The sequence below is a fragment of the Balaenoptera physalus genome (assembly GCF_965194825.1).
Source record: "Balaenoptera physalus genome assembly, chromosome: 13".
In the NCBI taxonomy this organism is placed as follows: Eukaryota; Metazoa; Chordata; class Mammalia; order Artiodactyla; family Balaenopteridae; genus Balaenoptera; species Balaenoptera physalus.
The window spans coordinates 12,746,841-12,764,726 of NC_138892.1; the positions used below are offsets into that span (position 1 = coordinate 12,746,841).

Here is a 17,886-nt window from a genome sequence, read left to right on the forward strand (position 1 = left end):
CACGTGGGCTCAGTAGTTGTGGCTCGCGGGCTCTAGAGCGCAGGCTCAGTAGTTGTGGCACACGGGTTTAGTTGCTCCGCGGCATGTGGGATCTTCCCGGACCAGGGCATGAACCTGTGTCCCCTGTGTTGGCAGGCGGATTCTTAACCACTGCGCCACCAGGGAAGCCCCTACACCTTGTTTTTAAACGAAGCCTGATCACACACTTTATTCACCTTAGTTCTTTTTCTGTTTTTAAACTTATTTATTTTTGGCTGCATTGGGTCTTCGTTGCTGTGCGCGGGCTTTCTCTAGTTGTGGTGAGCGGGGGCTACTCTTCATTGCGGTGCGCGGGCTTCTCATTGCGGTGGCTTCTCTTGCTGCAGAGCACGGGCTCAAGGCGCGCGGGCTTCAGTAGTTGTGGCACGTGGGCTCAGTAGTTGTGGCTCGCGGGCTCTAGAGCGTGGGCTCAGTAGTTGTGGTGCACGGGCTTAGGTGCTCCATGCCATGTGGGATCTTCTTGGAACAGGGCTTGAACCCGTGTCCCCTGAACTGGCAGGCGGATTCTTAACCACTGCACCACCAGGGAAGCCCTCACCTTAGTTCTTAATGTTGTTTTCATAAAACAACTATCCTCAAAGGCCAAAGACTAGCCAAAACTTATGACAATAAAAAAGCTGTGTGATGGCTCAGACTTTAATTCCAAAAGGAATTCTGAAACCATTTTTGAAGAATGGCAACAACCCTGAAACGTCTTCCAAAGTAACCGCTTTGAATGAGACAGCGCTTCTTTGGCTACGAAAATTATGCCATGTTTGTTATAAATTTAGCTTCAAAAATTTTAGACTAATCTTTTAAAAACAGCTTATTCATAGGCCTGACGTTTGGCCATAAAATAAAACTTGCAAGGAGTTTTAACAATGTTTTCTCAAACATGATATAAGACTACGAAAAGTCAATGCTCTCTATTCCACAAGGCTATCTACAGCTATAACATAAAATTGAAACTACCTTTACAAAATTAATCACAACTCTTACCCAATATGTTAGCTCCAAATCCACATAGTGAAGAAAGGGGTTCGTCTCATAGCTCTTATAAAGGACTTTATTCAATTATGTAGAAAATATACCGGCATTTATTGAGTATCTGTACTGGGTACAGTGAGTAGTTAAGAGGATGAGCTTTTGAAGCCCAGATCTTATTCTAAGGCAGTCAAGCAGCATAAAGTAGCGGAAAACATATGAAATGTAAAGTTTAAAGGCCCACCATTTTTTCTCACCATTTTAGCTTCACCTTATACTAATTATTTGATCCTGAATAAAACGCATGAGAAGTGGATTGCTCTCTGACATGTGATATTTAAAAAAAAAATATTGTATTTGTTATTTATTTATTTACTTATTTGGCTGCGTCGGGTCTTAGTTGCAGCACGCGGGATCTTCACTGCCATGTGCGGGATCTTCACTGCGGCATGCGGGATCTTTTAGTGGTGGCATGCAGGATCTTTAGCTGCGGCATGTGGGGATCTAGTTCCCTGACCAGGGATCAAACCCGGACCCCCTGCATTGGGAATGTGGAGTCTTAGCCACTGGACCACCAGGGAAGTCCCCTGACATGTGATATTAAAAGTATTTCAGTGGCAAAGAAGGAAAAACAGAGACTAAAAAGGAGGAGACTGAAAAGGAAAGAGAAAAACAGTAACCCACCAAAGTATTCTGCCATTCATTTCCAAATAAATATTTACTGAGCATCCACTATGTGCCAGACATTGGGAATACAGCCAAGAACCAGACACATAACCTAACAGAAAAGACAGATAAATATGTCATAATAAAATGCGACAATATTATAGGGAAACTACTGGGTATTACAGGAACGTGTAATAGGAGCACCTCACAAATTAGACAATCGAAGAAAGCCTCTGGAGGAAGTGACGTTAAATGTACATTGGAAAGCTGGGTGGAATTAGCCAGGTGAAGAGTGGTTACGGGTGTTCTAGGCTCTTAGAGTGGTAACACTCATCAGAGAGAGAAGTAGGAGATGATCTCAGAGAAGCAGGGAGTGCTTAGAGATGGATGCCTTGTAACCTGTATTAAAGAGTATGGACTCCACTGGAGAGAAGTGATGCAAGTATTTTAAGCAGGAAGTCCCATGGTCAGGTTGCACGTTAGGACCATGGAGAATGGACTGGAGCAGAGCAACAGCGGAGGCAGGAAGCCCGATGGGGGTTGGGGGGCTGCTGCAGGAGTGCCCGAGAGGGATGATGAAGGCTTACAGCCAAGACACTGGGGTTGGAGAAAGGCAGATAAATTGAAAGGGAGGGAGAAGTGACAGGATTTATCAGAGATAATGTGAAAAAGTGGAAAGAGCCTGGGCTTTGGAGGCCGACAGAGCTACGTTAGAATCCTGACCATACTATTTACTAGTTACACAAACTGCTTCATTTCCCTGAGCTTTAGTTTCCCTGTCAGTAAAACTTGGGTAATACCATTCCCAGAGGTGGGAATTAATCAGCGTTAGGCACTTCAGTAGGTACTCAGTCATGCTACTTCTGTGGTAGGCAGAATTCCAAGATGGTGCCCAGGATTTTGGCCTCCTGGTGGACACACTCTGTAAAATGTCCTCCCCTTGACCGTGGGCAGGACTGGTGAATATGATGGGGCATCACTCCCATGATCATGTTATGTTATATGGCAAAAGGGAATTTGCAGATGTAATTAAGGTCCCTAAGTGAGCTGAATCTGAGTGAATCCAAAGGGAGATTATCCTGAGTGGGCCTGACCTTATCCAGTGAGTCCTTAAAAGAGGTGAGACCCCACAGGAGACACTCTCCTGCTGTTGGCCTTGAACTTGAAGACAACAAGTTGCCATGAGTTTTACAACTGCAAGGACCTGAATGCTGCCAACAACCTGGAAGAGGACCTCTAGCCTTAGCTAAGAACCCAGTTCTAGCCAACACCTGGATTCAGTCTTGTGAGAGACGGAGCAGAGAACCCAGTGGAGCCCTCCCTATCTGGACTTCTGATCTACAGAATTGTGAGCTAATAGATGGATATTGTTTTGAACTGCTAAATTTGTCGTAATTTGTTATGCCACAATAGGAAAGTACCTTTCTATTCCCTCTGTATTTTTCAAAATAGAAGTTGTAGCATCCAAAAAGCTAATATAAGATTTTTTAAAAATAGAAATTCTGGTGAGGGAGGATAGAGTGAAATCTTCTGACCTAAATCAGACAAAGAAAATAGCAGCAAGGCCTTTACTTTAAACTTTCATTTCAGTAGTAAAAGTCCCATTTTCAGTATTCTTCTGGTGAAGTTAGTCATGTTCAGAGATGCTACACAAGTGAGTTCTGGGTGCTGCGTCTCCTTTATTAATTTAGTAGCAGCCTCATATCCCCAAATGCTCTAAGTGATCTAATCCTTTCAAGTCCCCCTTTACTGGGCCCAAGATAAAATGAGGTTGCATTACAAAGAAAGGCATGAGTTCATAGAAGTTCTGTTTGGCCATGAGAGAGAGACGGAGAGAGGGAGATGTGGATTGTTTAGTCTGTGTGATTCTGCTCTAAGAACCCATTCCTTGGAGTGCGTGTGACAGCATGAGATCTGCTTTCCCCAGATAGTTCCTGTATGTCTCCCTCAGTGTGTGTAACTCGCTACCCAAGTGTAATTCTGATGTTTGGAGCTGACATAGTTTAAAAAATAAAATTATGGCTCTTTAACATATACCAATGACTTCACCTGGTGAAGAGAGTAAAATCCAGGTGCACTGGGCTGACATTCTGTTGGACTGAGCAACTGCTGGCCTTCATCGTGGAGCCTTCCTAAGGGATTTTCAAGGGAAACTCTGACAATTTTCACCTTATGTGCTGACCTTAGAACCTAACCATTGTGCTCTAAGATGCAACTCAGGCCTGTGGATCCAAAGTTTGGAATTCGAACTTAAGAGTTAAATTTTTTCCAGGGAACAGACATTTTTCTACATTAATAGTTAGAAATAACACAAATAACGGATGATCTCGAGACATCAAAATATTTCCAAGTGACTCTAAATGCAAGGCTAGTAACTGCACCCTAGACTTTCTAGTGCAAGAAAACAGTATGGCAAGTAAATCACAGTAGTTACATCTGGAATAACATGGGCTCTCCTTTAACAAAATGTTAATATTTTAAAAACTTGGATACTTTATTACTAGCAGCAAATGACTAGCAACAAATCCACTTAAGTGTGACTCACAAAGTTGTAATTTTTACAGCCAGAACCTCTTTTTAAATATTTGAGGATATGTGTCACAATATCAAGACCTTCTAAGAGCAACTTCTTAATGCCCTGTTTAAAGCAGTCACGCTGAATTCTTTGAGATCATAGAACTCTTTGAGAAACTCTGATGGAAATCCCTCTTCAAGCCCATCTATGAACCTATAGCTTAGGTTTAAGAACCTATTTTAGTTTAAGAACCTATTTTAAAGGATAAAACACCTGGGAGTTAAGGCAAAACATCATTTATGAATCTTCAAAATAAAACTTGGCTTTCTTCTGCTGATGACAGGAACCCAATCTCTTCATTGATGTTAATACTGTGTAGGAGACACTGTTACCAAGGCTTTACCTATAGAAACTCATTTAACCCGCCCAGCAACCCTACGAGGTAAGTTCCATCATTCCTGCCATTTTAATGATGAGAAACAGATCCAGAGTCATTTACCCAGGGAGTGGCAGGGCCACCATCTGATGCTCTCCTGAACTAACTTGACTCAGATCCCTAAATGCGATCTGGCTAAAGGAAAGGGTGACAGAGAAGTAAAGTTTTCACACCAAAGCTTTTATTTTAACCATTCTGAATGGGAATCTATTTCTGCTCTCTCTCATAATACACCACTGAATATAATTTAAACATTCTTTCTGGGTCCTGTAATCAGAAAAATCTGGGTTCAAATTCCTGCGCTGCCACTAAACAGGTGTGCATCCTGGGGCAGGTTATTTCACTTTGAGCTTATTTCTGTGAAATGGACAGGATAATACCTACATCTCATTGGGTTCCTGTGAAAATTCACCAATACACCGTGGATAAAAAACGTAGTGCAGTGCTTAGAACGTATGAACAACTCAGTAAGTATAGCTCTTATTATTATTGTAATTTACTAAAGCCCCCTTCCTGCTTTCCACATGGTTACTTTTAACCTTCTGCTGGTTGGGCCTCCTGTGGTTCTCTGAACATCCTATGCCCTCTTGGGCCTTCACATGCATTTCCACTCCCTGACTGGAATACCTATTTGGCCTTAAGTTTCGGTTCAGGGCTGCCTCCCCCTGAAAGCTTCTTGGACACCCACAGGCTCTCCCTGGCACTCTGCACCCACCTCTGCTGAGGTTCAACACTCTGAATGCTTTCCAACCCCTTACTACACCCGGAGCTCTTTGAGAGCTAACACTGTACCTGATTCAGTGCCTGGCACAATGTAAGTGCAGAATAAATATGTACTGAATGCATAACAAAGCCTCAGAATTGTGTGTGCAAAGGCCAGTACGCACATTCATCTGTGTTACCTTGTCTGCTTTTCCCAACACCCTCGTAGGTGAAGTTCTACGAAGAGAACAACAGGGTCAGGGTGGTCCCCTGACTCCTCTCCAGCTGCTGTTCCTTTCCCCAGTGCCCACGACGTGCTCCAAGGAGCTGTAGGAAACTTGCTCTATAACATCTGCTTTTGGTCCTCAGAGACCCTGTTTTCTTTCTGGTTCTTAACTGCTTTCCAAATAGGTGATAGCTACAGAGTTTGCTTCCTAAAAGGTGGATGTTAATATTAAAAAGCAAAAGAAAACATAAAACCATAAAAGCAGAGCCCCTTTGCTTAGTCGAATATGTGAAATGAGTGGTTGAAAAAAAACCTCTTAAATAGGTGTTTTCAAGTATATTTTATGCTTCCAAAGAACATGGGATGAAAGCAACAGTCGTTGTAACAGCAGCTACTGACTGAGCCCTGCCCTGTGCCAAGCGTGCTACATGTACACCTAATTTAATCTAAGTAACCCTATTTCACAAGTGAGCAGAGAAGTGAGGAAGCAATCTCAAGAGAACAAGGCTAGTAAGTAGCAACAAGAACAAGAACCAAGTCTGCTGAACTCGAGTCCAAGCTTTCAGCCCCTTCATTTCAACATCTGTATGCCTCCATAGGACAAATCTCAGACACCAGCGCACCATGTCTCCCTTACCCTAGAACCTACTTTTAGCTTTGTCAAAGATTGGTTGTGGCACCGGGTAACTGTCTCTTAAGTTTTAGAAAGGCATGTGCTACAGTGGAAAGAGTACGGCCTTGGGGTTAAAGAACCTCTATTAAAATTCTGGCTCCACGTCTTTTCTCCTCAGCTTCCTCCTCTGTGAAAGGGGGCTAACAATACCTATCAGTCAAGACCCCTACATGTGCAAAAATGCCTCAGAGAGCCTGGCACATAGCAGGCTCTCAGAGATGGTACCTCCTGATTTGTACCACTTATCGCTACTGTTACTCAGCTTCAGTCTTACCAGAGGGAGAATTTATGTAACACCATGACAAGTCTAGTTATCTCTCAGAATTCAGTTTATTAGTAGATCAACAGCAATGCCTGAGTGTGCCAGGCACTAGGCCACTGGGCCAGGCTTCGTTTGCTTAGAGGAAGTGAGAACATTCTGGAAACATACAGATAAGTGAAGGCATTCCTCTGAAGTGGCAACATCACAGATTTTAGTTTGAGTGGTAGTGAATGGGCTTTTACTGATTTAGTAAAACCAAAAGTAAGGCATTTCTGAAATATCCTGCTCCTCCAATATAAACCAAAAGATCCCCACTCCAACGGAATGGTCTTAAAGGGGAAACGATGCATCAAGGTATCACCATATGATTTCTCTCTCCTCCTGGAAAGCAGGATTCAACAACAAAGAAACAAATAGGCAAACAGAAAAGCTAAAAAAACACTCCCTAAATGAAACTCCACACTGAAAGTGTCACCATTCACAAGGGAGACAGTCCAATCTCCCTTCTTCGTATCAGTCAAAATTCTCCAGGAAGAGTCCCCCCTGCTGCCTTCGCTTCTCACTCTCGTGTGAACTCTGCCAACCTGGCTTCCATTCTCCCCACTGTACCTGTACTCCCGTCTTCTCAAGCAAGAGACCAATCTGTTCTTGAAACTGTCTTCCTCCCTCTGTGATGCTAAGCCTCTCAGTGTCTCCTCCAGCACCACGGCCCCTCTTCCCCATCCAGTGCCCTCGTGTGTGTGCTACACGATTCCGCTCTGGGCTGTAGGACCTCCCATCCACTCACACGTGTCATTTACTGCCTGCGAACACCCAACTTCTAACCCTGGTTTCAGGTGGTCCACTGAACTCTAGGTCTCGCATTTCCACTGCTCCCTGGAAAGTCTACTGAGATGGTGACTGTAACAACTAACACGTACTGAATGTTATTTAGCTAACGTGCCGAACACTGCGCAAAGCCAAGCTTCCCAAACTTTGTTGGTTCATGGTTCCTGTGTGGGTCTTCACGTGGTACGTGCTTTTTATCACAGCGATCACTGAAAGGAATGGAACATAAAAAGACGTTGAAACTGTGAATTACTTTGCGCTAGTTCATAAGGTACCTGACAGATGGCAAGTATGACTGTTTCTCCTGAAATTTTAATGTTGAAAAAATCTAGTGGTGCCACTGTGAGTTTGCTGTGGCGCCCCAGAGGGCCTTGGCACACTGAGGCCCTGAACACCTTTCCATGTATTACCTCACTGAACCCTTAACAACCCTACCAGGTAGGTCTATCATCATCCCCACTTGTAGGTGGAGAAGTCATGCAACTTGTCCAACATCGCATAGCTTCTAAGTGGTAGAGCCAGGAATGGAGCCCAAGGGGTCTGGCTCCATAGCCACGCTCTTAACCACTTAGCTATGCTGAATCTCTAGATGCTTATATCTTGGAATCTAAACCTAAGTTTTCTTCTTCTCCCAAACCAGCCATTCTCTTGCTTCTCTATTTTCATTGCAGTTTTGGTCACAGATTCTAGGGTAGAAAGGGCACACGGAGGCCTCCTGCATTTCCACCAGTGGGCTCTCTGTGTGTGCTCACTGCAGGCCGAAGGAACGCTATTCCTGAAACCTTCCTTTCTATCTCTAGGTGGACTTTCAGATACTATTTTTTTGGCCGCACTGCTCGGATTGCAGGATCTTAGTTCCCCAGCCAGGGATTGAACCCGTGCCTGTTGCAGTGGAAGCACAGAGTCCTAACCACTGGACTGCCAGGGAATTCCCTCAGATAGTTCTTTTTTTATACTGAAACAAAACCCAGGATTTAAAAAATTTCTTTCTTTCTTTACTTTTATGGAAAGGATTTTTTTTAAAGCTCCATGGAAATTTTCATGCACAGGTCAGGTTTAAAAAACATGGTGTATGTGCCATAAATAATCTGTTGGCTAAATAAATGATTACATTCAAAGTATCAGGTTTCAGGTTTGGACAGTCACAATCAAATACTGATTCATAGTAAGATTTTTTGCTATAAACTGAAATTCACTTTTCACTAGCAACTGCTAGCTGCATGGGGGAATTAGAAATAAGTCCCTACCCTTGAGGAGATTATAATTTTATCTTGCAAGGCACCCAGGTTCAAAACCTTAAGGGACATCTATATCCTCATTTATGTTTCTGGCTCCCCAGAGCCAAGCCCAGCTGCCAGATCTTGTAAGTTTTTTCTTCAGAGTCTTTCTTGAATCTGTCTCTTCAATTTTATTTCTATCAGGCTTTCATTACTGACCTCCGACTATAATAACCTCCTGGGTGATCTGCCACAAGTCTCTCCTCAGTCTAAGTCACCAGGTATAGCTTCATCATTTTATTCTTAAATTATCATTTACAGCATATTTAAACTCTGCTCATAACCCCAAAGTGCCCATGGCCAAATCCCTTACTTTGGCATTCAAGATTCTTTACCATCTGTTTACAACCTACCTTTCCGATGCTATGTTTTCATCCACATATTCATTCATTTGACATGTGTCACAAAATGCTTACCAAGGACATTGAGGAGTTGAAGGTAATAACATTAAGGTGGCTAAGAGTCCCTAAGGAGCTAAAATGCCCTCAAGGAGTCTTCAGTAGGGGAAATCGAATATATACAAAGACGAATCCAATATAAGGAAGAAAACAAGTGCAGTAACTTCCCATAGCAAGGGTGTTATGGGAATTCAGAAGTTAATTATAACTGGAGAGTCAGGATGTCTTAGAGGAGGTGGCATTTGATTGCATTTTGAAGGGAAGGCAGGGCTTCAATATGCGAAGGAGAAAAAACAAGGGGAAGAAGGTCATTGCAAAATACCATCCAAGGAGTGGAGCTAAGACTGTAAGGAACAAGTCTGGTTTCCACACAGTACATGCAAAGCAGACTAATAGGAGGTAAAGCTGAAAAGGGAAGTTTCGGGCTAAATCACAATTATGAATGCTTGGTCAAGGGTTTGGACTTTGATATTTATTCATTCAAGAAGTATTTACTGACTTTCTACGACGGGCCAGACTGTGGGTTATGTACCAGGGACAGAGTAGACAGCAAGACAGACATGATCCTGGTCCTCCTGGAGCTTATGCGTCTAACATAAAGGCAGTAAGGGTCCACTGAGGACGCTGAACAGACAACTGTCATCATCGAAGTGGTCCTTAAGTTCATTCCGGCATCAGAGTAAGATGAATTGCATGGGGGAAGAAATGGAAAGGGGGCCATTTATTACTACATTAAGTACTGGGAGGGATGAGGCAGTGGTGATAGAGGGCATAAAGGTGTGGAAGTTATTAAAGAGGAAGAGTATCAGGCTCAACAGCTGAGTGGAAATAGTGGTGGGTGTGGGCAGGGAAGAGGGAAATGTAAAAGTGAACCATAAGGGTGGAAAAAAATCAGAACAGTGGTTGGTTTCGGGGGTGGGGCTTGACTGAGAAAGGGTATGAGAAACACCACTGGGTATCTGTGATGAGGGTAATATCTGTATCTTGATAGAGGTTTGGTCACACAGGTGTGTGAACTTATCAAAACTCATCAGGTGCTGTACTTAACACCTGTGCATTTTACCATATGTGAATTTTACCTAAAAAAAAAAGCCCAGAAAACAAATATTGAGCTTAAGTTAATGATATGCAAGCTGAAGTGTTTAGGGGTGTGTATATGATACCTACAACTTACTTCAAGATACATTAACAAAGGTAAGATGGATGGATGGATGGATGATAAAGCAAACAGCAAAATGTTAACTGAAGAATCTCTATGGGTGGCATATGGTATTCACTGTACAATTCTTTCAATGCTTTTTGTTTGAAAAATTTCATAATGAAGTACTGAGAAAAATAATCAGCATATAGTTTTTAGTTCGGATTGACGGGTAGGACACGCGGACTACAGAAGGAGATGGAGGAGGAGATGCATGTTTAAGGGTCCGGACGATAAGCCCATTAGTGACACATGGCTCTGAGGTAGCCAAGGCGTCCAGGAAGAAATATTTATCAGACAGCTGGAAACACAGGACTAGAGTTCAGCTGTTTTGCTATGCTGCTTCCTAAACATCTCTCTGCCTCCACGTGTTCCCTTCTGCTGATAACCTTTTTCTTCTTTAGAGCTTTCTCTGACCACCCTGCCCTCCTCACATCTAGCACTGTAAGATTAGTTTACGGCATTATCATGTATCACTAGAATGGAAATTCTTGGAATAAACAGACTCTTACACAGGATATGTACTATTTCATGAAACAATTTTGGAATAAACAATGAATAAAACCCACCCTAGTACTGGACTGTTCAGTTCTTGATGCTCACCTGATTCTTAGCTCAGAAGGTACAGTTAAAAAAAAAAAAGATACAGCTTTTTCTTTCTGATCTGTATACTTGCTTAAAAGGCACTCCTACTAGTGGAGAAAATCACTTGTGCCTCAATTATAGACTGAAATGAAATCGCCAATCCCATATTCTTAATATATTTGCTTTTCTCTTTCTTAGCTGCCTTTCTTTCAGATTTTACCTGACATTTAACTTTGCAGAGCAAAGGAAGAAAGTGGTTGTCCTTCGGTGGCAAAACTATGATTTTTTTTCTTTCTACTATTCTGAATTTCTAAATTTCTAGAAAAATAATATATTACTTTGGTAATCTGGGGAAAGAGTTTATCTTTTAAAGGAAACCTGTAATGACACAGTCACCAGCCCCTGTACTGTAGTACAACTGCTAGAAAGTTTCTTGAGTTGTGAGAAAGAAATCACACCGAGGCGGCTGATTTCTCATTCCTGTCTCCTCAACAAACAGTGAGATCACTGAGGCCGAGAGCTGCGTCCTCCTGCTCCTCTTTCCACCTCTCAGCTCCTATGGCAGCACTGGGCTCGGCACACAGGAAGCGCTCAAATGGGGAGAGCACACACCTTTGACACTAAAAAGAATACCAGAACGTAGCCAACACCAGTTAGCGGGAAGCCGTTAGCTTACTTTGTTAATCGGTCATCATTCTAATTTTTTTTTCCCCATCATTCTAATTTTGAAAATCTGTTTTTCACAACGAACTCACAGAATGAATACGTTTTTGTATCTCTCAACTGCCTCAGCCAGACAGCGCTGCTGAGTGAAAGAAATTGGGTTTGGTTCCTTCTGTGAATTTTAAGGGTCAGTTAGAATAAGCTCTGTATATCTAAACCTCTGCTTGGCACTGTGGGAGAACAACTCTATCAAGAAAACCCATGAATAATTAAGGTCGCTGCTATTTCTGTACCATTGGTAATATTTTCTACTTTGTATCATTCCAGCAGGTTTACCTGGCTACATTCCCAGTGGTTCATCTGCTAAATTCCAAGTCCACTTACTACTGTCAAGGAAAAACCTGCTTCACCTCTTACCCCGCATCATACTTGAAAAAATGCCTTACCTTTTCTCCTCTGTCCCTCTCTTTGTCCTTCTCCTCTCTCTTCTTTTTTTTCTCACCGTGCCCATCTGCGTGGAGGCCAGGAAGCGGTGGAGGAGGGGCGGCTGCTCCAGTGTACGGGACGCTGGGAGGAGGGCCGGGCGGCGCCGGGACCTCTCCCACTGCTGCAGCGGGAAGTCCCGAACTTCTCTTGGACTTGGAGTGTCGCTTCTCTTTATGCTTCTCCTTGTCCTTCTTCTTCTTGCTCTTCTTTGACTTCTTTTTCTTCTTGATTTCCCGGTAAGAATCATCGATCACTAACTCCCCAGCCTCCAGCTCCCCGCCAGAGGAGGAGTCTGATTCCACTAGAATAGGTTCAAGCCCTGAAAGATCAAGGTTAGCACTGTGGGATTCTGGGAACTGGGAGGCATCAGACCCACAGCCTTCAGGGCCAGGAGACGAACGTGAGTCTGAGGATGACTTGTGCTTCTTCCGGGCTGTTTTCAGAAAGCTCTGTAACTCATGTCCTAGGAGTAAAGCACCTTGCTCATCCCGAGCTGACTTCTTAGAGGATTTTTTCACAGTCGCTTGTTGAGAGGGGTACTGAAAAGACTCCTCGTCAACTGAGCTGCTTCCCTTCTCCTTTGGTGAGAGAATAAGTTTCATCTTTAACCCATCAGGCTCACGAAGAGTCAGTGTCTCTGTGTTCACATAGAGCGGTTTCATTTTTTTGGATTTGTGGGAACCACCATCCTCCAGGGATAGCTCCCCACTGCTTCCGCTGACTTTCTTCCTGTGGTGTTCCTTTTTACTCTCTGAATGGCTTGAAGAACTGGAGGACTTTTCTCCTGTCTTTTTGGAAGGCTTGGTGCCTGTTGCCAGAGGGGAAGTGATCGCTTTCAACAGGTCCATAGCTGTATCAGCAGACTGCGGGCTAGACTTTTTCTTTTTCTTCTGTGACGACTCCAAAGACGAAATATCTAGAAATAATCAAGAGAAGTAATTGTCCATTTGACAAAGCAACTTCCAGCAAGTTTCCTCTCTCACCAAAAACACCCAACTAAGATGAGGAAGAGGCTAACAGGAATGGTTGGAGGGGAGGCCCTTCAACTGATTCCGAACATTCAGAGATGACGCCCACGTGCTTCTTGGCTTGGTAGATTCTGCCCCTGACCCTGGAGACAGTTCTTGCCACTCAAGTTGTTTTTCTTCACTGAGTCTTCACAAGCAATCAAAGAGAGCATACCCAGAAGACTGGACCATAGCTGCAGGATTACGAGTAGTTACAATTTAGATTACGCTGAAGACAAAGCATCATTTGTTCCTGTGTTCAGGACAAATCCATTCTAGGAAAGAGTTAGTCTTGTCAGCTACGTGCATAATATAGCTAAGAAAAACTGGTCTTGTGAGTGGATACGCGCTGGACTGAGAAGTAACCCACAGGTGCAGGCCAGAGGGCCCAGGACCACATATGGCAAAAGGGATGCTAGACAGCAATGGGCACAAGATAAGTGGATGATTGAGGGGAGAAGGAACCTGGTACCTGGTGTATCACAAATGAAGACTGTTCTTCTATGCTGAATCCTCCAAAATACCAGCCCTCCACCTCTCTCCTCCTTCACACTGGTTTATCGGCACTCAGAACAAGAACCACTGTCCTGTTAAATAGGCCACTGAGTCAGCAACATCTGGATCCCTTTCCCCTACCCCGACTCCAAGAACCAGTGATGTGTTTCTCCCGCCTGTTGCCCCTTCCCATCCTTACCTCCATAGTAGTAATCATCAGAGGAGTGCTTCCTCTTTTTCTTGTGCGTGTCCGTCCCCAAGAAGTAAAGTTCACTATCCTAGAATTAAAGAGGAAGAATTGAGCAATGGATAAGATGATGAGGCAAAGGCAGTTTGGAACCAATGTTGTTTTCTGATGATTTCTGACTTTGGAAAATAAAGTAAAACACAGGAAATAGTGAACATAGATGTGAATGATGTTTATTTTTCTTTTTAAATGTTTTGCAAAGAAACCTCTTTCTTCAAATACTAGGAAACATGATACGAAATAGTTTAAAACTTTCCTAATTCAAATGTTTAGAATTTACCTTTAACTTCTTCTTGGAAGAATTCCTGACCTGAGCAGCGATTTCTTCCTCTTCCCTTAAAAAATCTTTGTAAGAACGTTTCTTTTCTCGTTGGCTTCGGCCAGCAGCTAGCCCTATGTCCTCAAAGCTGTGATCACCATCAAAGCAATCTGAGAAGCACAGGTTCATTTGGGAAAGGAAATGAGAAAGTCAAGTAAGTCACAACCAAATCGCCACATATGAAATGCAACAGTCCCTTCACTTCCAAATTAGAATCATGTTATTTGGTAAGTCCACTGGAACACAGGGCTAGATCCAAGGGGACAAGAATATGTCTCGATGACGTGGCTGCAAATACAGGAATCAAACATGAAGAAACAATGCTTCCACGCTATGCAAAGGCCCAAGGTGCATCCTTAGACATGGTTTCCTAGTTGTGATTTGGCAGGTGGACACAGACTTGCAGAGGTAAGGCTGAAAAGAATAAGGGTTCACGTGCTGTGCTGCTCTGTGGGTGTCCACTGTGTGGCTCCTATCCTCAGACTCCTGCACACTGGAGCTGGCAAGGACCACGAGTGCTGCAGGGGGTCACCCCAATAGACTACAGAGACTTATGGTGCGGACTCTTGTGTCGGAACCCTGTCCTGGTTTTCGTTTCCATGGGCCCAGTCTGGGGATGACGTGGAGTTTTACTAGTGCTCTGGATCATCACTTGGGAGTCCAGGCTCTGATGGCCAGTCCTGGTCTCTATGTCCATGGGCTGCAAGGATTGAAGAGGACACCCCCTTTGGAATGCTTCTCAGGTTAAGGGGTCATACCTTCTTTCTTCACGGAGTCATCATAAGCCATGGCGGTCCTGCCGGGCCTTTGAGAATGGGTCCCTGTGTCCAGGCTCCTTCCCGTCTACAGGACCAGGTCTGAGAAACAAAGAAGGAAAACCCTCCTGTAATGCGAAATCACTGTGGAGAAGCAACCTTCCAGATGGAAATGCGTAGTGATCCAAGGGCAGACTGGAAGGGCAGCAAGGAATAAAGGAGTGTCTTGTCACCTCCTCTTTCTGTTTGTAAACATACTAGGGATGAAGCTGTAGGAAGTGCACTAGGCTTAATTTGATTTGATTCATGAATTAAAGCTGTTGTTTGGGGAAGTATATAAAACACCTCCCATATAAAAAAATACTTCACGGTTAATGAGAACTTCTGACATGCCAACAGGTCTGACAACACTGAGACAGGGTGAAAACCGACATTAAGTCAGAGGGATAGGTTCAATCACGGTTACAAAATGCACAGATAAAGCAGGATGCAGAGGAAGACAGGTTATACCATGCATTCGGGACCACAAAATCCTACCATTTGTATCGGTGAAAGTCTAAAATCTATTGTATTGCAATTTAAACAGAACTGATGAGAACATGATAGTGATATTAAAGATCTTGAGAGCATAATTTTTTGGTATGCATTTTGTTGGGCTCTCTGAATTTGCTCAAAGCCAGAGAAGTGTAAAAGTAGGCACACTTCTTATATTAGTTGCCCACAGAACAGCTTTCAGCGCTATCAAGCCTTTCTTAAAGGCTACAGGTGAAAATAAGGAGGAATTGTCATTTGTCCACTGGTGATGAAATTTTTATCATTATTAAGATTTTCACTGATTTGAAGAACTACTAAAATTTAAATCTTCTAAATATTGTCTTAAATTTGTTAAAATTACTTTTTTGGCATTCAAGTTTATACGTCCATTTTGACTTTGAAGACGACAAGCCATAAACTGCACTCGAAGGTAAAGTTCTTCAAATATTTTTAGGACAGGCAATGTCACAATTCCCGCAGGAAAAGTTTTTGCAGGAAATTTAAAAATTATATACTAAATATATTGAAAATGTCCTCATTCAGTTAGTGAAATGCTTAAAAGTTGATCTGACTGGTTATTTACTTAAATTTTATTTTCCCTTCATCACTATAGTGGGGTTTAGAAATGCTGAAGGACACTTCAATGAGACATTGCCTGTCCCTTCAGGAAGGTATCGGTAATAGTGAAGTATGTAACTTTTGGGAAAGAAAAAGATGAATTAACAAAGGAAACTTTCATAAGAGTTACATTTAAAATAAACCAAAAGAAAAAAGACCTACTTGCACAAGTCAGATAATACAATGCACAGATAATGCCTAAGTTGAAAACAGAAAGAGAAGTATTACCAAGAATGATTTACAAGCGAGATTCAGAAACATAAAAAAGCATTTCTCCACCTCCCTAAGAAGTGGAATGAAGAATGAACTTGGTCAAGGTAAAAGTGAAGAAATGAACTGGGTTATTTTACAGGTAATCGGAGAACTATTTACTCAAAGGGCTTTTCACAGGAAATGAAGGGGATATGAGGTCAGGTCTCATGTAGAAACTACGAGGTGGCAAGATACTTAATACAGCCAGTTTTTCATGTTCCAGCATTAGGCATTCAACTTTCTCAAATAGAAATTACTGTCATCCCCTGTCCACCCAAGTGGTGTAACTCCACAAGGGGTTAGGGGAGGGGGATCATCAAAGGGAATTATATCCATTCATTTAAAAATAGTATATCCACTCACTGGCACTAAAGTAGTGAGCTTATTAGAAGAGTATATGGATCCCATTAATCTTCATAGGCCGATAATGCCAAGAAATACCACATCTTGAGACCTCAGCTTAAATGTTTTCCATGACAAATGGAGTTTGGCAAAGAACGTTTGAGAAATAATGGGCAAAAAATCTTAAATATTCAACATCATCAATGTGTCCACCGATCTGTTGTCAACAACAAAATGCTCTTCTGTATGAAGCAAAGGCAGGTCCTGAGACTTATAACCAGGCCTTCCCTTTGGTAACATCAAAACTAACATAAAACAGAGCTGAACAACGAACAGTCAGAATAGGAGTTAAGTACCTCTGAAGACAGTATGAGAAGGAAAACAATGATGTCACTGGACTGTGAAAAAGTGCTCATGGTCTCATAACTGACTGCTTTGAAAAACAACCAGTGGATGAAAAAATTGTAAAAGGGAACAGAAAATTAGGAGCTGATCCTCAGAGGCGCAGAGCAGCACAGAACACATGTGCTGGTTGTTAGCATTATGTATTAGAATTAGGCCTGCTACTATTTAATTTTTACAAAGACATGGAAGAGCACTTTATAAATTACATGATTAAACAACTGATAGTAAAAAATGAACAGGGCCTGAAGGCAAGTCTAATTCAATAAAGAACTGGGACAGCCAAGAGCTTAAAAAACTAAATTTAGACGCAATGGACTATCTCACTCACAGCCTGGGCAGACTGATGGACCCTGAACTTCTGGGTTCTTTAAAATCAGGATATTATTGCAGCCCAGAGGTTAGTTTTGGTTGCTGACTCATAGAAGAAAGATGGAACCAGATAAAGAAGTCTCAAGCAACAGTGTGGAAGAAAGGCAGAGTTAGGGCAACATTTATATAAGATCAGACGACTCCTGTGATATTCTTTCCAGGTCTTGAATATTATCCACGATAAATTCAGAGTCCAGGGTTAGGCAGCAGATTCAGGATTAATGAAAATGAAAAATATTAGGTTTGATATTCACATTAGAAAACAGAAGCCATAATTACATTAAACGTTGGCAAATGTAAAACAGGTGTTAAAGCTCATTCTCCCGAATTCCACAAATTTTGGAGTTTACAGAATCCAATGTTGTCAACTTCAAGAGGCAGTGATAATTTTACAATTATGTTCCTCTCAGTGGGCTAACAAATGACAACAGAAGTAAAAGTTCATTGCTTAAAGCTGTTTATGGAAGTAAGAAATATGCCATCATAAAAAATGTGTACTTTTGAAAGGTGCAAATTATCAAATGGCTCTTGTGGGACTTTTCTTCAGGAGATGAAAAAGGAGAGGCAGAGCTGCTCTTCCACTTGTAGATAAGTACATGCGTGATGTTCAGGCTTTGCTTTTAGAA

The 17,886-nt window shown here is 42.5% G+C and overlaps 1 protein-coding gene across 4 annotated transcripts in view; it reads right to left on the reverse strand.

Annotated features, from left to right (window-relative positions):
• HMGXB4 (HMG-box containing 4) overlaps positions 1-17,886 on the reverse strand; it is a 33,072-nt gene that overhangs the window by 13,582 nt on the left and 1,604 nt on the right. For 2 of the 4 annotated variants that reach the window (XM_082420996.1, XM_082420997.1), the window contains 4 exons: positions 14,744-14,842; positions 13,947-14,095; positions 13,619-13,697; positions 11,878-12,833 (listed from right to left, as the gene is read on the reverse strand). In XM_082420996.1, the coding sequence (XP_082277122.1) occupies positions 11,878-12,833; positions 13,619-13,697; positions 13,947-14,095; positions 14,744-14,774 (1,215 nt within the window). In that variant the 5' untranslated portion in view covers positions 14,775-14,842. Of the gene's footprint in view, positions 1-5,521; positions 5,649-11,877; positions 12,834-13,396; positions 13,512-13,618; positions 13,698-13,946; positions 14,096-14,743; positions 14,843-17,886 lie in introns of those variants that run through there. The other 2 variants (XM_082420998.1, XM_082420999.1) reach the window with 2 other exon arrangements.